This window comes from Patagioenas fasciata, chromosome 32, assembly GCF_037038585.1.
Source record: "Patagioenas fasciata isolate bPatFas1 chromosome 32, bPatFas1.hap1, whole genome shotgun sequence".
NCBI lineage: Eukaryota > Metazoa > Chordata > Aves > Columbiformes > Columbidae > Patagioenas > Patagioenas fasciata.
In genome coordinates this window covers 3,666,131-3,684,899 of record NC_092551.1, presented here as the reverse complement: position 1 = coordinate 3,684,899, position 18,769 = coordinate 3,666,131, and the positions used below count along the sequence as shown (strand labels likewise).

The 18,769-nt window shown below is 67.0% G+C and overlaps 1 protein-coding gene across 2 annotated transcripts; it reads left to right on the top strand.

Annotated features, from left to right (window-relative positions):
- Positions 1-1,458: 1,458 nt before the first annotated feature.
- ICAM5 (intercellular adhesion molecule 5) lies at positions 1,459-12,703 on the top strand. Of its 2 annotated transcripts, none has more exons than XM_071800619.1 (10): positions 1,459-1,516; positions 2,207-2,497; positions 3,696-4,007; positions 5,060-5,338; positions 5,415-5,693; positions 6,562-6,804; positions 6,892-7,134; positions 7,917-8,159; positions 11,176-11,439; positions 12,322-12,703. In XM_071800619.1, the coding sequence occupies exons 1-10, from the start codon at positions 1,459-1,461 to the stop codon at positions 12,597-12,599; spliced, it is 2,490 nt and encodes an 829-aa protein (XP_071656720.1). In that variant the 3' UTR covers positions 12,600-12,703. The 2 variants fall into 2 exon arrangements, with proteins under 2 accessions (XP_071656720.1, XP_071656721.1); XM_071800620.1 differs by having other exon boundaries at positions 11,180-11,439; positions 12,322-12,499.
- The last annotated feature ends 6,066 nt before the right edge of the window (positions 12,704-18,769 follow it).

The following is an 18,769-nucleotide window of genomic DNA, read 5'->3' as shown; positions in this document are numbered from 1 at the left end:
ACACACAAATGCACACACAATGCACACACAAATGCACACAAGATACACACACGAACACGCAATGCACACAAGATACATACACAATGCACACAAGATAGATACATGCACAATGCACACAAGAAGCGCACACAATGCACACATGATGCACGCACAAATGCACACGCAATGCACACAAGATACACAACGCACACACGATACACGCACAATGCACACAAAATGCACACACGATGCACACAAGATACACGCACAATGCACACAAAATGCACACACAAATGCACACGCAATGCACACAAGATATGCACACACAATTCACAAACGGTGCACACAAGATACACGCACAATGCACACAAGATCCATGCACACGCAATGCACACCAGCGCACACCAATGCACACGCAATGCACACCAACGCACACCAATGCACACGCAATGCACACGCAATGCACACGCAATGCACACCAACGCACACCAATGCACACGCAGTGCACACCAACGCACACCAATGCACACCAACGCACACCAATGCACACCAACGCACACCAATGCACACCAATGCACACCAATGCACACGCAATGCACACCAACGCACACCAATGCACACCAACGCACACCAATGCACACCCAGAGCACAGCTGCACACACCTGCCCCCCACTCGTGTCTCCCGGTCCCCCCCCCCGAGCGCTGGGATCCCGCGGGTGGGGGCGGTGACACGGGATGGGGGGTGGGGTTTGGGGGGGGGGGGTCCCAGCCGCTGCACCCACGCGGGACCGGGCGTGCGGGGGGGGCCCGATCCGGGTCCGGGGGGGGTGCTGAGGCGGGGGCGGGGGGAGGAGCAGCCCCGCGGGACCGGCGCCGAGCGCCGCAGCCGAGGAGCGGCCTTCATCCCCTGCTCATCTTCCTCCTCCCCTTCATCCCAGCCCCCTCCTCCTCCTCATCCCAGCCCCCTCCTCCCCTTCATCCCAGCCCCCTCCTCCTCTTCATCCCAGCCCCCTCCTCCTCCTCTTCATCCCCATCCTCCTCATCCTCCTCTTCCTCTTCAGCCCAGCATCCCCATCCTCCTCTTCGTCCCAGCCCCCTCCTCCTCTTCATCCCAGCCCCCTCCTCCTCTTCATCCCAGCCTCCTCCTCCTCCTCCCGTCCTCCTCTTCATCCCCATCCTCATCTTCCTCCTCTTCCCCTTCATCCCAGCCCCCTCTTCCTCTTCATCCCAGCCTCCCCATCCTCCTCTTCATCCCCATCCTTCCCATTCAGCCCAGCCTCCTCCTCCTCCTCCCGTCCTGCTCTTCCTCCCGTCCTGCTCTTCCTTCCCCGTCCTCCTCATCCTCCTCTTCATCCCATCCCCTTATTCCTCCCCATCCTCCTCTTCCTCCCCATCCTCCTCTTCCTCCCCATCCTCCTCATCTCCATCATCCCCCCCCCATCCCCATCTCCATCTCCATCCCCCCCCCTTTCTCCCCCCATGGCCCCCCCGCTCCCGCCCGCGCGGCTGCTGCCCCCGCTCATCCTGGCGCTCGCAGGTAGGGGGGGCGGGGGGGCTCAGGGACCCCCCCATACCAGAGACCCAAAATGCTGGGGGGTGGGGGGGACCCCCGGACGCCTGGGTCCCTTATTTCAAGGGGTGGGGGGACCTTAATGCTGGGGGTGGGTACGGGGAGGGACCCCCGGACGCCTGGGTCCCTTATTTGAAAGGGTAGGGGGAACCTTAATGCTGGGGGGGAGTATGGGGAAGGACCCCCGGACGCCTGGGTCCCTTATTTCAAGGGGTGGGGGGAACTTCAATGCTGGGGGGTAGTGGTGGGAATGACCCCCGGACGCCTGGGTCCCTTATTTCAAGGGGTGGGGGAACCTTAATGCTGGGGGTGCTATGGGGGAACCCCCGGACGCCTGGGTCCCTTATTTCAAAAGGCAGGGGGAACTTAATGCTGGGGGGGGGGGGTATGGGGAATGACCCCCCGGACGCCTGGGTCCCTTATTTCAAGGGGTGGGGGAACCTTAATGCTGGGGGGGAGTATGGGGAGGGACCCCCGGATGCCTGGGTCCCTTATTTCAAAGGGCAGGAGGAACCTTAATTCTGGGGGGGTAGTGGTGGGAATGACCCCCGGACGCCTGGGTCCCTTATTTCCAGGGGTGGGGGAACCTTAGTGCTGGGGGGTAATGGTGGGAATGACCCCCGGACGCCTGGGTCCCTTACCCCGGGGGTCCCGCAGGGGCGGCGCGGGGCACGTTCTCGGTGGGCTCGTGGCCGCGCGTGGCCGTGGTGCCGTTCGGGGGCTCGGTCGCCATCAACTGCAGCCGCGGGGGCTGCGCGGGGGGCAACGCCACGCTGGGGCTGGACCCCCCCCCCGGCGCGGCCGCCGCCGTGAGCGCCGGGGCCGCCGGGCGCCGCTGGCAAAGCTTCCGGCTGCTCAACGTGTCGCGCTGGGACCCCGGCCCCGCCACCTGCCGCGGGCGCTGCGGCCGCGCCGAGGCCAACGCCAGCACCCGCATCCTCGTCTACCGTGAGTCCCGCGGGGGCTCGGGGGGGTTTGCTGGGTGCCATGGGGTTCCGGAGCGGGCACATCCTGGGCCCACCCCATTCCCGTTACAGTCCCATCCCCATCCCCATCACATTCCCATTCCAGTCCCATTCCCATTCCATTCCCATTCCCATTGTCATTCCCATCTCCATCCCCATTCCCATCCCAGTCCCATCCCCCATTCCCATCCCATTCCCATGACCATCACATTCCCATCTCAGTCCCAGTCCCCATCCCCATTCCCATCCCCATTCCCATCCCAGACCCCATTCCCATCCCCATTCCCATCCCATTCCATCCCATCCCCATTGCCATCCCCATCCCATCCCCATTCCCATCCCCATTCCCATCCCAGTCCCCATTCCCATCCCATTCCATCCCATCCCATTCCCATTCCTGTTCCCTTCCCATCTCCATTCCCATCCCATTCCCAGTCCCCATCCCCCTTCCCATCCCATCCCATTCCCATCACATCCCCATTCCCATCCCATTCCCATTGCCATTCCCATCCCAGTCCCCAGTCCCCATTCCCATCCCAGTCCCTATTCCCATCCCAGTCCCTATTCCCATCCCGTTCCATCCCATTCCCATTCCTATTCCCATTCCCATCCCAGTCCCCATTCCCATCCCCATCCCATCCCCATCCCCATTCCATTCCCATCTCCATCCCATTCCCATCTCCATCCCCATTCCCATCTCCATCTCCATCCCATCCCCATCCCCATTCCCATCTCCAGTCCCATCCCATCATCATTCCCATCTCCATCCCCATTCCCATCCCATTCCCATCTCCAATCCCATCCCATCATCATTCCCATCCCATTCCTATTCCCATCTCCATTCCCATCTCAATCCCAGTTCCCATCCCCATTCCAGTCCCCATTCCCATCCCAGTCCCATCCCCTATTCCCATCCCCATTCCCATCCCTTTTCCCATCCCCATTCCCATCCCCATCCCATTCCTATTCCCATCTCAATCCCAGTTCCCATCCCCATTCCAGTCCCCATTCCCATCCCCTATTCCCATCCCATCCCCATCCCCTATTCCCATCCCCATTCCCATCCCCTATTCCCATCCCATTCCCCATTCCCATCCCATCCCACCCCGTTCCCCAGCCCCTCCCGGCTGGGGTTCGGTGCCTCTCCGGCGCCGCGCTCGACGGTTGTGCGGGTCCCGCAGGGCTGCCGGAGCGCGTGGTGCTGGAGCCGGTGGCGCCGGTGGCGGTCGGCGAGAGCCGCAACCTGACGTGCCGGGTGCTGGAGGTGGCGCCGCTGGGGAACCTGACGGTGACGCTGCGGCGCGGCGCCGAGACGCTGCGCACCCAGGGCTTCGGCGGCGCCCGCGGCAGCGCCAGCGTGGCCGTGAGCCACGTGCTGACCGCCGCGCCCGGCGACCACGGCCAGGACGTCACCTGCCACGCCGAGCTGTCCCTGCGCCCCCACGGGCCCCTGTTCGCCCGCGCCGCCGCGCCGCGCACGCTCTCCGTCTTCGGTGAGGAACGGCGCCGGCGCCGGACCCCTGCCCTGCCCTGCCCTTCCCATCCCCATCCCCATCCCAGTCCCATCCCCATCCCAGTCCCATCCCCATCCCCATCCCATTCCCATGACCATCACATTCCCATCCCAGTCCCATCCCCATCCCAGTCCCATCCCCATCCCATTCCCATCCCTATTCCCATCCCATTCCATCCCATCCCCATTGCCATCCCCATCCCATCCCCATTCCCATCCCCATTCCCATCCCAGTCCCATTCCCTTTCCCATCTCCATCCCCATTCCCATCCCATTTCCATCTTCAATCCCATCCCATCATCATTCCCATCTCCATCCCCATTTCCATCTCATTCCCATCTCCATCCCATTCCCATCTCCATCCCCATTCCCATCCCATTCCCATTCCCATCTCCAATCCCATCCCATCATCATTCCCATCTCCATCCCTATTCCCATCCCATCTCCATCCCCATTCCCATCTCCATCCCCATTCCCATCTCCATCTCCATCCCATTCCCATCCCCATCCCCATTCCCATCTCCAGTCCCATCCCATCATCATTCCCATCTCCATCCCCATTCCCATCCCATTCCCATCCCATTCCCATCTCCAATCCCATCCCATCATCATTCCCATCTCCATCCCCATTCCCATCCCATTCCCATCCCATTCCCATCTCCAATCCCATCCCATCATCATTCCCATCTCCATCCCCATTCCCATCCCATTCCCATCCCATTCCCATCTCCAATCCCATCCCATCATCATTCCCATCTCCATCCCCATTCCCATTCCCATCCCATCCCCATCTCCATCCCCATTCCCATCTCCATCCCCATTCCCATCTCCATCCCCATTCCTATCCCATTCCCATCTCCATTCCCATTCCCATCCCATTCCCATCTCCAATCCCATCCCATCATCATTCCCATCTCCATCTCCATCCCAATCCCATCTCCGTCCCCATTCCTATCCCATTTCCCCTCCCCTCCCTCCCACAACCCCCCTGACCCCCTGCCCCCCCATCCCCGGTGACCCCGAATCCCGCAGCGCTCCCGGAGCCCCCGCAGCTCCGCGCTCCCCCGATCCTGGAAGCCGGTGCCAGCGCCAGCGCCAGCTGCCAGCTCACCGGCGCCTTCCCCGCCGCCGCCGTCCGCCTCGGCGTCACCCTGGCCGGCCAGAGCCTCAACGTCACGGTCACGGCCGCCGGGGACGTCCTGACGGCCGCCACCACGCTGTCCCCCACCGCGCCGGGCCGGCTGGACCTCAGCTGCACCGCGGCCGTGGCCACGGCGGCGCGGACGGCGCGGCAGCCGCTCCACGTTTACCGTAAGGCGCCGCGCGTGGCGCGGGGGCCACCGGAGCGTGTGGCCGAACCCGTGGCTCCCACCGCGCCTTCCCGCAGGTTTCCCGGCTCCGGTGCTGGAGCTGAGCCCGGCGCCGGTGCCGGCGGGCGCCGAGGTGACCGCGCTGTGCCGCGCCGGCCCCGCCGACCCCCCCGGGGTGCGGCTGCAGCTCCGCGACGCCGCCGGGGGGGTCCTGGCCGAGGGGCCGCGGCCGCGGTTGGAGCTGCGCTTGGCGGCGCGGCGGGAGGACGACGGGCGGCGCTTGGGCTGCCGCGCCAGCCTGGCCCTCGGTGACAACACGGTGACCAAGGACGCGGCCGCCCGGCTCGCCGTGCTCTGTGAGTGCCGCGCCGGGGGTCCCGGGGCTGCCGTTCGCCCCTCCATCTACCCCGGGTTCTGGTATAGGGTGGGAACGGCCCCTTGGAGAGCGGTGCAAAGGGACCTGGGGACAACAGGATGGGCATGGAAAAAGGGTTTAGTTCAGACGCTGTCAGGATATACTCGGGGAACACATATATACATACATATCTATATATGTAATGTATACAGCCATAGCACCCTAAGAACACCCGACCTCAGAAGCTAAGCAGGGTCAGGCCCGGTCAGTGCTTGGATGGGAGACCAATGGTACCTGGGGTGGGTTAGAAGGGGGTGGTCGGTGGGTCAGAGAGGTTCTCCTGCCCCTCTGCTCTGCCCTGGAATAAAGGATTTAGTTCAGATACTGTCAGGATATACTTAGGGAACATATATATATACATATAATGTAGCCATAGCACTCGGAGAATGCCCAATCCCATCCAATCTGGGAAGCTAAGCAGGGTCGGCCCCGGTCAGTGCTTGGATGGGAGACCCAATGGTACCTGGGAGGGATTAGAAGGGGGTGGTCAGTGGGTCAGGGGGTTTCTCCTGCCCCTCTGCTCTGCCCTTGAATAAAGGGTTTAGTTCAGATACTGCCAGGATACGCTTGGGGAACATATAGATATACATATATGTAATATATACAACCGTAGAACTCTGAGAACACCCGGTCTCATCTGATCTGGGAAGCTAAGCAGGGTCGGCCCCGGTCAGCGCTTGGATGGGAGACCAGCTGGGAACAGCGGGTGCTGTGCAACCTCAGCCGGGTGTTCCTGGTCCGAGGGGGTGGTTGGACTGGATGAGCTTTGGGGTCCCTTCCAACCCCTGGGGCTCTTTGGTCTTTTCCAGACATGCCCGAAATGTCCTCGAGCGACTGTCCCGGCAACCGCACGTGGCTGCGCGGGACGCAGGAAGCGCTTTCCTGCCGCGCCACCGGCAACCCCGCGCCCACCGTCACCTGCGGCCGCAACGGCAGCGCCGTCAGCACCGCCGAGCCGGAGCCCGTCACCCGCTCCCGCGCCGGCACCTACGTCTGCACCGCCGCCAACAGCCAGGGCACGCGGAGCCGCCTGGTCACCGTCCGCGTGGAGTGTGAGTGGCGCCGGCGCCCCCGCCGCGGTCGTGCCGGCGGCACCGGCGCTCACCGGGGCTTTGTGTGTGTGTCCCCCCCCGCAACAGACGAGCCCACGCTGAGCGAGCGCGGTTGCCCGGCGCGGCGCACGTGGCTGGAGGGCGAGCGGCGGGAGCTGCTGTGCCGCGCCGACGGGGACCCCCCGCCCAGCACCCGCTGCGCCCGCGATGGCGACGCCGCCCGCGGTTGGGGCGGCCGCGCCGTGACCCGCGCCGACGCCGGGCGCTACGTGTGCCGCGCCACCAACAAGCACGGGGCGGCCGTCCGGAGCGTCACCGTCACCGTGGAGTGTGAGCGGGGGACCTGCTGGGGATGGGGCTGGGACGGGGGTGCTGCAGCCGGGCTGTGGATCCGGCGATGCCGGAGCTGCTGTTCCCCATGCCGGGGCTGCTGGCTGTGCCGGGGGTGCTGTGGCTATGCCAGGGATGCCATGGTTGGGGTGGGGATGCCATGGCCATGCTGGGGTTGCCATGGCTGGGTTGCCATGGCCGTGCTGGGGTTGCCATGGTTGGGATGCCATGGGCATGCTGGGGATGCCATGGCTGGGTTGCCATGGCCAGGTTGCTGTGGTCATGCCAGGGTTGCCGTGGCTGGGTTGCCATGGCCAGGTTGCCATGGCCATGCCGGGGTTGCCGTGGCTGGGTTGCCATGGCTGGGTTGCCATGGCCATGGCTGGGTTGCCATGGCTGGCTTACCATGGCCATGCCGGGGTTGCCATGGTTGGGTTGCCATAGTCATGCCAGGGTTGCCATAGCCATGCCATGGTTGCCATGGCTGGGTTGCCATGGCCATGCTGGGGTTGCCATGGTCATGCCGGGGTTGCCATGGCTGGGTTGCCATGGCCATGCTGGGGTTGCCATGGCTGGGTTGCCATTGCCACAGCCACGCCATGGTTGCCATGGCCATGCCGGGGTTGCCATGGCTGGGTTGCCATTGCCACAGCCACGCCATGGTTGCCATGGCCATGCCGGGGTTGCCATGGCTGGGTTGCCATTGCCACAGCCACGCCATGGTTGCCCTGGCCATGCCGGCCCAACTGGGGGTCCCCCAGCACCCACCCCTGTCCCCCCAGACCAGCCCAGCCTGGGTGACCCCGGCTGCCCCGCTCGGCGCCGCTGGGTGGAGGGGGCGCCGCTGGACCTGAGCTGCGTGGCCAGCGGGAACCCCCCCCCCAGCGTGGCCTGCGCCAAAGTGGGGACCCCCCCGGAGCCCCCGCGCGGCCCCAACGTCACCCGCGCCCACGCCGGCACCTACGAGTGCCGCGCCACCAACGCCCACGGCTCCGCAGCGCGCAACGTCACCGTGGCCGTGGAGTGTGAGCGGGGACGGGGCTGGGGCGCGGGGACGTGGGGACAATGGGGACATGGGGAAACTGGGACACTGGGGACAATGGGGACACGGGGACACTGAGGACACGGGGACAATGGGGACAATGGGGACAGTGGGGACACCAGAACACTGGGGACATGGGGACAATGGGGACAGTGGAGACACTGGGACATGGGGACAAGGGGGACAGTGGGGACACTGGGGACATGGGGACAATGGGGACAGTGGGGACACCAGAACACTGGGGACATGGGGACACCGGGACACTGGGGACATGGGGACAATGGGGACAGTGGAGACACTGGGACATGGGGACAAGGGGGACAGTGGGGACACCAGAACACTGGGGACATGGGGACACTGGGGACATGGGGAACAAGGGGTACAGTGGGGACACCAGAACACTGGGGACATGGGGACACTGGGACATGGGGACAAGGGGGACAGTGGGGACACTGGGGACATGGGGACAATGGGGACAATGGGGACACCAGAACACTGGGGACATGGGGACACCGGGACACTGGGGACTATGGGGACAATGGGGACGATGGGGACACTGAGGGGTTGGGGACATTGGGGAAACTGGGGAGCTGGGGACACTGGGGACATGGGGACAATGGGGAAACTGGGACACTGGGGACATCGGGGACAATGGGGACACTGGGGGGTTGGGGACATTGGGGAAACTGGGGAGCTGGAGACAATGGGCACACTGGGACAATGGGAAATGGGAACACTGGGACATGGGGACAATGGGGACACGGGAACATGGGAACACCATGGAACTGGGGACACTGGGACAATGGGGAACTGGGAGACTGGGGGTTTGGGACACGGGGACACTGGGGACACTGGGAGGGGGGAAACTGGGGGGTTTGGGAGTCAGAAAACTGGGGAGTTTGGGTTATTTTCCCCTTTTTGGGGCGGCACAGACAGCCCCTCGGTTCCCATCCTGCGGGTGCTGGGGTTGGGTGCTGGGGTTGGGTGCCGGGCTGTGTTTTTAGGGTGAATCCCCCCATTTCGGGTCAGACAGCCCCTCGGTGCCGGAGCTGCGGGTGCTGGGCTCTGGGCTGTGTTTTTAGGGTGAATCCCCCCCATTTCGGGTCAGACAGCCCCTCGGTGCCGGAGCTGCGGGTGCTGGGCTCTGGGCTGTGTTTTTAGGGTGAATCCCCGTGGTTTCGGGTCAGACAGCCCCTCGGTGCCGGAGCTGCGGGTGCTGGGCTCCGGGCTGTGTTTTTAGGGTGAATCCCCGCGGTTTCGGGTCAGACAGCCCCTCGGTGCCGGAGCTGCGGGTGCTGGGCTCTGGGCTGTGTTTTTAGGGTGAATCCCTGGGGTTTCGGGTCAGACAGCCCCTCGGTGCCGGAGCTGCGGGTGCTGGGCGCCGGGCTGTGTTTTTAGGGTGAATCCCTGGGGTTTCGGGTCAGACAGCCCCTCGGTGCCGGAGCTGCGGGTGCTGGGCGCCGGGCTGTGTTTTTAGGGTGAATCCCTGGGGTTTCGGGTCAGACAGCCCCTCGGTGCCGGAGCTGCGGGTGCTGGGTGCCGGGCTGTGTTTTTAGGGTGAATCCCTGGGGTTTCGGGTCAGACAGCCCCTCGGTGCCGGAGCTGCGGGTGCTGGGCGCTGGGCTGTGTTTTTAGGGTGAATCCCTGGGGTTTCGGGTCAGACAGCCCCTCGGTGCCGGAGCTGCGGGTGCTGGGCGCCGGGCTGTGTTTTTAGGGTGAATCCCTGGGGTTTCGGGTCAGACAGCCCCTCGGTGCCGGAGCTGCGGGTGCTGGGCTCCGGGCTGTGTTTTTAGGGTGAATCCCTGGGGTTTCGGGTCAGACAGCCCCTCGGTGCCAGAGCTGCGGGTGCTGGGCTCCGGGCTGTGTTTTTAGGGTGAATCCCCCCATTTCGGGTCAGACAGCCCCTCGGTGCCGGAGCTGCGGGTGCTGGGCTCCGGGCTGTGTTTTTAGGGTGAATCCCCCCATTTCGGGTCAGACAGCCCCTCGGTGCCGGAGCTGCGGGTGCTGGGCTCCGGGCTGTGTTTTTAGGGTGAATCCCTGGGGTTTCGGGTCAGACAGCCCCTCGGTGCCGGAGCTGCGGGTGCTGGGTGCCGGGCTGTGTTTTTAGGGTGAATCCCCCCATTTCGGGTCAGACAGCCCCTCGGTGCCGGAGCTGCGGGTGCTGGGCTCCGGGCTGTGTTTTTAGGGTGAATCCCTGGGGTTTCGGGTCAGACAGCCCCTCGGTGCCGGAGCTGCGGGTGCTGGGTGCCGGGCTGTGTTTTTAGGGTGAATCCCCGCGGTTTCGGGTCAGACAGCCCCTCGGTGCCGGAGCTGCGGGTGCTGGGCTCCGGGCTGTGTTTTTAGGGTGAATCCCCGCGGTTTCGGGTCAGACAGCCCCTCGGTGCCGGAGCTGCGGGTGCTGGGCTCCGGGCTGTGTTTTTAGGGTGAATCCCCCCCATTTCGGGTCAGACAGCCCCTCGGTGCCGGAGCTGCGGGTGCTGGGCGCCGGGCTGTGTTTTTAGGGTGAATCCCTGGGGTTTCGGGTCAGACAGCCCCTCGGTGCCGGAGCTGCGGGTGCTGGGCTCCGGGCTGTGTTTTTAGGGTGAATCCCCGCGGTTTCGGGTCAGACAGCCCCTCGGTGCCGGAGCTGCGGGTGCTGGGTGCCGGGCTGTGTTTTTAGGGTGAATCCCCCCATTTCGGGTCAGACAGCCCCTCGGTGCCGGAGCTGCGGGTGCTGGGCTCCGGGCTGTGTTTTTAGGGTGAATCCCTGGGGTTTCGGGTCAGACAGCCCCTCGGTGCCGGAGCTGCGGGTGCTGGGTGCCGGGCTGTGTTTTTAGGGTGAATCCCCGCGGTTTCGGGTCAGACAGCCCCTCGGTGCCGGAGCTGCGGGTGCTGGGCTCCGGGCTGTGTTTTTAGGGTGAATCCCCCCATTTCGGGTCAGACAGCCCCTCGGTGCCGGAGCTGCGGGTGCTGGGCTCCGGGCTGTGTTTTTAGGGTGAATCCCCGCGGTTTCGGGTCAGACAGCCCCTCGGTGCCGGAGCTGCGGGTGCTGCCGTCGCCCGCCGTGCCGCTGGGCGCCAGCTTCACGGTCGAGTGCCGATCGGAGGGGCTCCCCCCGCCGCTGCTGCGCTGGGCGCTGCCCCCGGCCCCCAACCTGCTCGTGGCCCCCGACAACCGCTCGGTGGCCGTGGCGGCCGCCGGGACCCGCAACCGCGGCCTCTACACCTGCACGGCCGCCAACGCCCACGGCCGCGCGCAGCGCAGCGTCCGCGTGCACGTGCACGGTGAGCGGGGCGGGGCGGGGGACGCGGGGCGGGGCGGGGGACGCGGGACGGGGGACGGGGCGGGGGACGCGGGACACGGGGCGGGGGACGCGGGACGTGACGGGGGACGCGGGACGGGGCGGGGGACGCGGGACGGGGCGGGGGACGGGGGACATGGGACGGGGCGGGGGACGCGGGACACGGGACGGGGCGGGGGACGCGGGACGCGGGACGGGGGACATGGGACGGGGGACGGGGCGGGGGACGCGGGACAGGGGACACGGGACGTGACGGGGGACGCGGGACGCGGGGCGGGGGACGCGGGACGGGGGACACGGGACGTGACGGGGGACGCGGGACGGGGGACGCGGGACGGGGCAGGGGACGCGGGGCGGGGGACGCGGGGCGGGACCCAACACCCAACCCCCTGGCCCCAAACCCCCAACTTTCTGACCCAACCCCCCCAGTTTTCCCAGTCGTCCCAACCCCAAACCCCCAACTTTTTGACCCCAAAACCCCAGATTCCCAACCCCAAACCCCCAACTTTCTGACCCCAAACCCCAAAGTTTCCCCCAGATCTCCAACCCCAAACCCCCAACTTTCTGACCCCAAAACCCCCAGATTTCCAACCCCAAAACCTCCAGTTTCCCCATATCCCCCCGTTATCCCCATTTCCCCCAGTTATCCCAGTTCCCCCATGCCCCCATTTCCCCCAGTTTCCCCATTTCCCCCATTTCTCCCAGTTATCCCAGTTTCCCCGTTTCCCCATTTCTCCCAGTTTCCCCCATTTTCCCCAGTTCCCCCATTCCCCCAGTTATCCCAATTTCCCCCCAGTTCAGTGTCCCCATTCCCCCCGTGTCCCCATTCCCCCGGTGGTGTCCCAGCGGTGTCCCCGTGTCCCAGAGGGCGGCGCGGCGCTGGCGGCGGCGCTGGGCTCGGTGGGCGCTGTCACCGCGCTGGCGCTGGCGGCCGCGGGCGGCGCCTACCTGAGGAGCACGGCCTGCAAGAAGGGCGAGTACGACGTGCGCCGCGCCGAGGGCTCCGGCGGCGCCCGCGCCCACCACGGACACCACGGACACCACCACGGACACCACCACGGACACCACGGACACCACGGACACCACCACGGACACCACGGACACCGCGGCGAGCTCCACGCCATCCCGCTCGCCCAACCCTGATCGTGGTGTCACCATGGCCGCCGCGGCGAGCTCCACGCCATCCCGCTCGCCCAACCCTGATCATGGTGTCACCGCCATCCCGCTCGCCCAACTGTGATCATGGTGTCACCATGGCCACCGCGGTGAGCTCCACGCCATCCCGCTCGCCCAACCCTGATCGTGGTGTCACCATGGCCACCGCGGCGAGCTCCACGCCATCCTGCTTGCCCAACCGTGATCACCGCATCACCACGGCCACCACGGCCACCACCACGGCCACCACCATGGCCACCGTGGCGAGCTCCACGCCATCCCGCTCGCCCAACCCTGATCATGGTGTCACCGCCATCCCGCTCGCCCAACCGTGATCATGGTGCCACCGCGGCCACCACCACGGGCACCACGGCGAGCTCCACACCATCCCACTCGCCCAACCGTGATCACCGCACCACCATGGCCACCGCGGCCACCACCACAGCCACCGCGGCGAGCTCCACGCCATCCCGCTCGCCCAACCCTGACCGCGGTGTCACCACAATGAGCTCTACACCATCCTGTTCGCCCAACCGTGATCACCATGGCAAGGTCTCCGCCATCCCGCTCGCCCAACCCTGATCGTGGTGTCACCGCCATCCCGCTCGCCCAACCCTGATCATGGTGTCACCATGGCCACCGCGGCGAGCTCCACGCCATCCCGCTCGCCCAACCGTGATTGTGGTGTCACCGTGGTGAAGTCTCCGCCATCCCGCTCGCCCAACCGTGATTGTGGTGTCACCATGGTGAAGTCTCCGCCATCCCGCTCGCCCAACCCTGATCGTGGTGTCACCGCAATGAAGTCTATGGCACCGCGCTCGCTCAACCCTGATCACCGCATCACCGTGGCGAGGTCTATGGCATCCAGCTCACCCAACCATGATCACCGTGTCACCGCGGCCACCGCGGCGAGGTCTCCGGCATCCCACTCACCCGACCCTGATCACCACATCACCGCAGCGAGCTCTATGGCATCCTGCTCACCCAACCTCGATCGCAGCGTCACCGCGGTGAAGTCCACGCCGTCCTGCTCACCCAACCTTGATCGCGGCGTCACCGCGGCCACCGCAGCGAGGTCCCCACCACCCCGCTCGCCCAACCCTGACTGCGGCGTCACCTCGGCCCCCAACCCAATTTGGGGCGAACCGGAGGGGTTTTGGTGTCTTTTGGTGATTTTGAACCGTTTTTGCGCACACTGAGAATTAGGGGGGGATGCGGAGGTTTTGGGGGATGGGGGTCCCTTTTGTACCCCCACCCCGGCACAGGGGTTTGGGGGATTCGGGGAGTTTTTGGGGCTGTTTTTTAAGTATTTTAAAGCAGAATTGGGGGGGTCGCGGCTTTTCCCACCTATAAATAAATAATTAATTCTGTTTTCAGGGGGGGACGATGGTGACAATGGGGGGGGGGGACCCCACTCTGAGCCCCCCCCACCAGCTCTAGGGAGGGACCCAGGCGTCCGGGGGCCATTGGGGTGCACAGGGCTAAGGGACCCAGGCGTCCGGGGGCCATTGGGGTGCACAGGGCTAAGGGACCCAGGCGTCCGGGGGCCATTGGGGTGCACAGACATAAGGGACCCAGGCGTCCGGGGGCCATTGGGGTCCACAGACATAAGGGACCCAGGCATCCGGGTCCCTTGGGGTCCACAGACGTAAGGGACCCAGGCGTCCGGGTCCCCTGGGGTCCACAGACGTAAGGGACCCAGGCGTCCGGGGGCCATTGGGGTGCACAGGGGTAAAGGACCCAGGTGTCCGAGCCCCCCCAAGTGCCCATTTTCCCACTCTTTGTGTCCCCATCTGTCCCCAAACCCCCTCCCCTGTCCCAACCCACACCCCAACAGGGACCCCCAGCCCAGCCACCCCCGCATTGTCCCCAAACCCCCTCCCCTGTCCCCAACCCACAACCCAGGACCCCCCCCATCTCCCCACGAGGCCACCAGTGGTGACATCAAGCCCCCCCATGTCCCCCCCACCCCGAGCGGGTGACACCGGGACACCCGCTGCCATCGTCACCGGGACATTTAATTGCTCCCAAGGGACCACCCGGCCCTCCCCCCCCACAGAGTGGTCACCGTCACCCCCTCCCGCCCCCCGCCGGGCGCCAGCAGCGGGGACACTGGGGACACTGGGGCCGGGGGGCCCCGCTCTTGCCGGGGACGTTCCAGCAGCGCCAGCACCGCACCCGGTACTTCCGGTACCTGCGGCAAAACGGGGGGGAAGCGGTCGGGGGGGTCCCCAGGGTTTGGGGGTCCCCAGGGTTCAGGGGGGTCCCGGGGCTTTGGGGTCCCCAGGGTTCAGGGGGGTCCCGGGGTTTTGGGGTCCCCAGGGGTTTGGGGTCCTGTCCCATACCCGATGCCGCAAGTGTTGCACAGGGGGGTCCCCAGGGGTTTGGGGGGTCCCATACCCGATGCTGCAAGTGTTGCACAGGCGGGTTCCCACGTTTGGGGGGTCCCTGGGGGTTTGGGGGGGTCCCATACCTGATGCCGCAGGTGTTGCACAGGGGGGTCCCCAGGTTTGGGGGGTCCCTGGGGGTTTGGGGGGGTCCTGTCCCATACCCGATGCTGCAGGCGTTGCACAGGGGGGTCCCCAGGGTTTGGGGGTCCCAGGTTTGGGGGGGTCCCTGGGGGCTCGGGGGGGTGTCCCAGGTTTGGGGTGTCCCTGGGGGCTCGGGGGGGTGTCCCAGGTTTGGGGGGGTCCCTGGGGGCTCGGGGGGTCCATACCGGATGCCACAGGCATTGCACAGGGGGGTCCCTGGGGGGGTCCTGGGTCTGGGGGGGTCCCTGGGGGTTGGGGGGGGGTCCCAGGTTTGGGGGGGTCCCAGGTTCGGGGGGGTCCCAGGTTCGGGGGGTCCGTACCGGATGCCGCAGGCGTTGCACAGGGGGTCCCTGGGGGTTGGGGGGGTCCCAGGTTTGGGGGGGTCCCAGGTTTGGGGGGGTCCCAGGTTTGGGGGGGGTCCCAGGTTCGGGGGGGTCCGTACCGGATGCCGCAGGCGTTGCACAGGGGGGTCCCTGGGGGTTGGGGGGTGTCCCAGGTTTGGGGGGTCCCAGGTTTGGGGGGGTCCCAGGTTTGGGGGGGTCCCAGGCTTGGGGGGGGTCCCAGGTTCGGGGGGGGTCCGTACCGGATGCCGCAGGCGTTGCACAGGGGGGTCCCGTTCTCGGCCGCTCGCCACAGGGGGGTCCGGCGCGTCTTGCAGGAGGCGCAGCGCCTGCGGCCTGGGGGGGACACGGGCACCCCGAGTACAGCGGGGGGGCCCAACCTTCCCTGGGGTCCCCGTCCCACCCTGGGGGTCCCCGTCCTGGGGGATCCTTGTCTTGGGGGGTCCCCTGTTCTGTCCGGGGGGTCCCTGTGTTAGGGGGGTCCCTGTGTTGGGGGGGGTCCCCCGGCCTTACCCTGGTTCAGGGCGGCGTCGTCCTCCGAGCTGCTGCCCACCCCGGGGGGGGCGGCCGGGGGGCGGCACCCCCAGATCCGGCCGGGGGCCCTGCGGGAAAACGGGGGGGTCAGGGGAGGGAGGGGGACCCCCGGGAAATGGGGGACCCCCCTTTGAATGGGGGACCCCCCCCAGTGGAACAGGGGAACCCCCGGGGGCCACAACCAGGGAGGGGGGACTGGGGGTCTTGCCTGGTGGGGAGGGTGCGAACAGACAGACAGACGGACGGGGCAGCCCAGGGATGCCCAGAGGTGCAGCCGGACAGACGGACAACACAGCCCGAGTTCCAGAGGTGCCTTTAGACGGACCGAGGAGCCCAGGGGTGCAGCCGGACAGACGGACGGTGCAGCCGGACAGACGGACGGTGCATCCCACAGCCCAAAGGCGCAGCCGGCCGGACAGCCGGACAGCCGGACAGCCGGACAGCCGGACAGCCGGACAGCCGGTGTCCGTACCTGCGGGCGGTGATGCGGAGGCTGAAGCCGCCGGCGCTGCCGCTGGGGGGGCCCAGGCGCATGCGGACGGTCACCCCCCGGAAAAGGGGGTCCCGGGGGTCGGCCCCGCGCTGGGGGGCCGCCTGCTTGCGCCGCCGCCCGGAGCCGGAACCGGAGCCGGAACCGGAGCCGTTCCCGTTCCCGTTCCCATCCCCGGCGCCGGTTTCCCCCGCCAGGTGCCGGCACTGGGTGCTGATGATGCTGAGGGCGTCGGGGCCGCCGGGGGGGCGCGGGGGGGGCCCGGCTCGCTCGGGGGGGGCGGCGGGGGGCGCGGGGGGCGGAGCGGGGGGGCTGAGCAGCTGCACCGACTCCTGCAGGAACGTGAGACCCGCCCCGGGGGGGCTCGGGGGGCGCGGGGGGGGCCCCGGCCTGCGGGGAGTGCGGAAACACCCGGGATGAGGCGGACACGGGGACCCCGGTCCCGGTTCCCCCGGTCGGACCAAAACCTGGTCCCGGTTCTCCCGGTTCCCCCCGGTCGGACCATCCCCGGTTCCCCGGTGGGACCAAACCCGGTCGGAACATCCCCGGTCCCGGTTCCCCCGGTCGGACCATCCCCGGTCCCGGTTCTCCCCAGTCGGACCATCCCCGGTTCACCCAGTGGGACCAAACCCGATCGGACCAAACCCGGTCCCGGTTCTCCAGGTTCCCCCCGGTCGGACCAAACCCGGTTCCGTTTCTCTCCGTTCCCCCGGTCGGACCATTCCCAGTTCCCCCAGTGGGACCAAACCCGGCCCCGGTTCTCCCAGTCCCACCATCCCCGGTCCCGGTTCTCCCGGTCCCCCCGTCGGACCATCTCCGGTCCCGTTTTCCCCCGTTGCCCCCGGTCGGACCATTCCCAGTTCCCCCAGTGGGACCAGACCCGGCCCCGGTTCTCCCGGTTCCCCCATCCCCGATCCCGTTTCTCCCGCTCCCCCGGTTCGCACCTGCCGGGGCGGCCGGTGCCGGTGTTCCCGGTGTTCCCGGTGTCCCCGTTCCCGGTGTTCCCGGTGTCCCCGGGGCTGGGGGGCGGCAGGAGCGGGGGCCCCAGCTCGGGCTCCAGGCAGAGCAGCCGCTGGAGCAGCGAGAAGTCGGGGGGCTGCCCCTCCAGGAACAGCGGCTCCGCCATCCCCGGGCGGACGGACCGACCGAAAACAACGGACAGACGGACACAGCGACCGAAAACAACGGACAGACGGACACAGCGACCGAGCGGCCCCGGGCCCGGCCCCAACGGCCCTAAAGCCGCCGCAGCTGCGCGGGGGCGGGACCCCGGGACGGGCTGAAACCCCCCAGGGTGGGGCAGAGACCCCAGATGGGGCCGAAACCCCCCCAGGATGGGGCTGGACCCCCCCATGGTGGGACAGGGACCCCCAGGATGGGGCTGGGACCCCAAAGTGACTGGGACACCCCCCAGGATGGGGCAGAGACCCCAGATGGGGCTGAAACCCCCCCATGATGGGACTGAGACCCCAGATGGGGCTGGACCCCCCCACGGTGGGACTGGGACCCCCAGGATGGGACTGGGACCCGAGATGGGGCTGGACCCCCCCACGGTGGGACAGGGACCCCCAGGATGGGACTGGGACCCCAAAGTGACTGGGACACCCCCCAGGATGGGGCAGAGACCCCCGGGATGGGACTGGGACCCCAGATGGGGCAGGACCCTCTCAGTATGGGGCTGGGACCCCCGAAGGGACAGGGACCCCCAGGATGGGCCAGGAACCCCAGATGGGGCAGGACCCCCCAGGATGGGGCACAATCCCCCTGGACCCCTCCCCCCCCAAGGACAGGGACCCCCCCCAAGGACAGGGACCCCCCAGCACCACTCAGATCAATTTTATTACAACATTAATGAGCTGCAACGCTCGTTGCTGCAAACGCAGAGCCGGGGGGGCACAGCGCCCCCCCCCCCCCCGCAGTGTGTGACCCCCCCGGGGGGGCCAGGGGGGCACAGCGCCCCCCCCCCGCAGTGTGTGACCCCCCCGGGGGGGCCGGGGGGCACAGCGCCCCCCCCCGTGTGTGACCCCCGGGAGCGGGTCCCCCCCCAGCTCTGCTGTCACTGTCACCGGCTGGCAGCGTCATCTCCTTCTGGGGGGGGTCTCAGCCTTTCTGGGGGGGGTCTCCCGGTTTTGGGGGGGTCAGTGGGGTTTGGGGGGGTCAGTGGGGTTTGGGGGGGGGTCAGGGTGATTCGGGGGGGTCACTGGGGTTTGCGGGGGGGGTCTCATCCTTTTCAGGGGGGTCACAGCAGTTCAGGGGGGGTCA

Bases quoted from the DNA above. Each gene is read 5' to 3' on its own strand.
- ICAM5 (XM_071800619.1), top strand. From the start codon at position 1,459: ATGGCCCCCCCGCTCCCGCCCGCGCGGCTGCTGCCCCCGCTCATCCTG. The intron at 5,694-6,561 runs GTGAGTGCCGCG...GGTCTTTTCCAG, and splicing joins CGCCCGGCTCGCCGTGCTCT to ACATGCCCGAAATGTCCTCG. The intron at 11,440-12,321 runs GTGAGCGGGGCG...CCCGTGTCCCAG, and splicing joins CGTCCGCGTGCACGTGCACG to AGGGCGGCGCGGCGCTGGCG.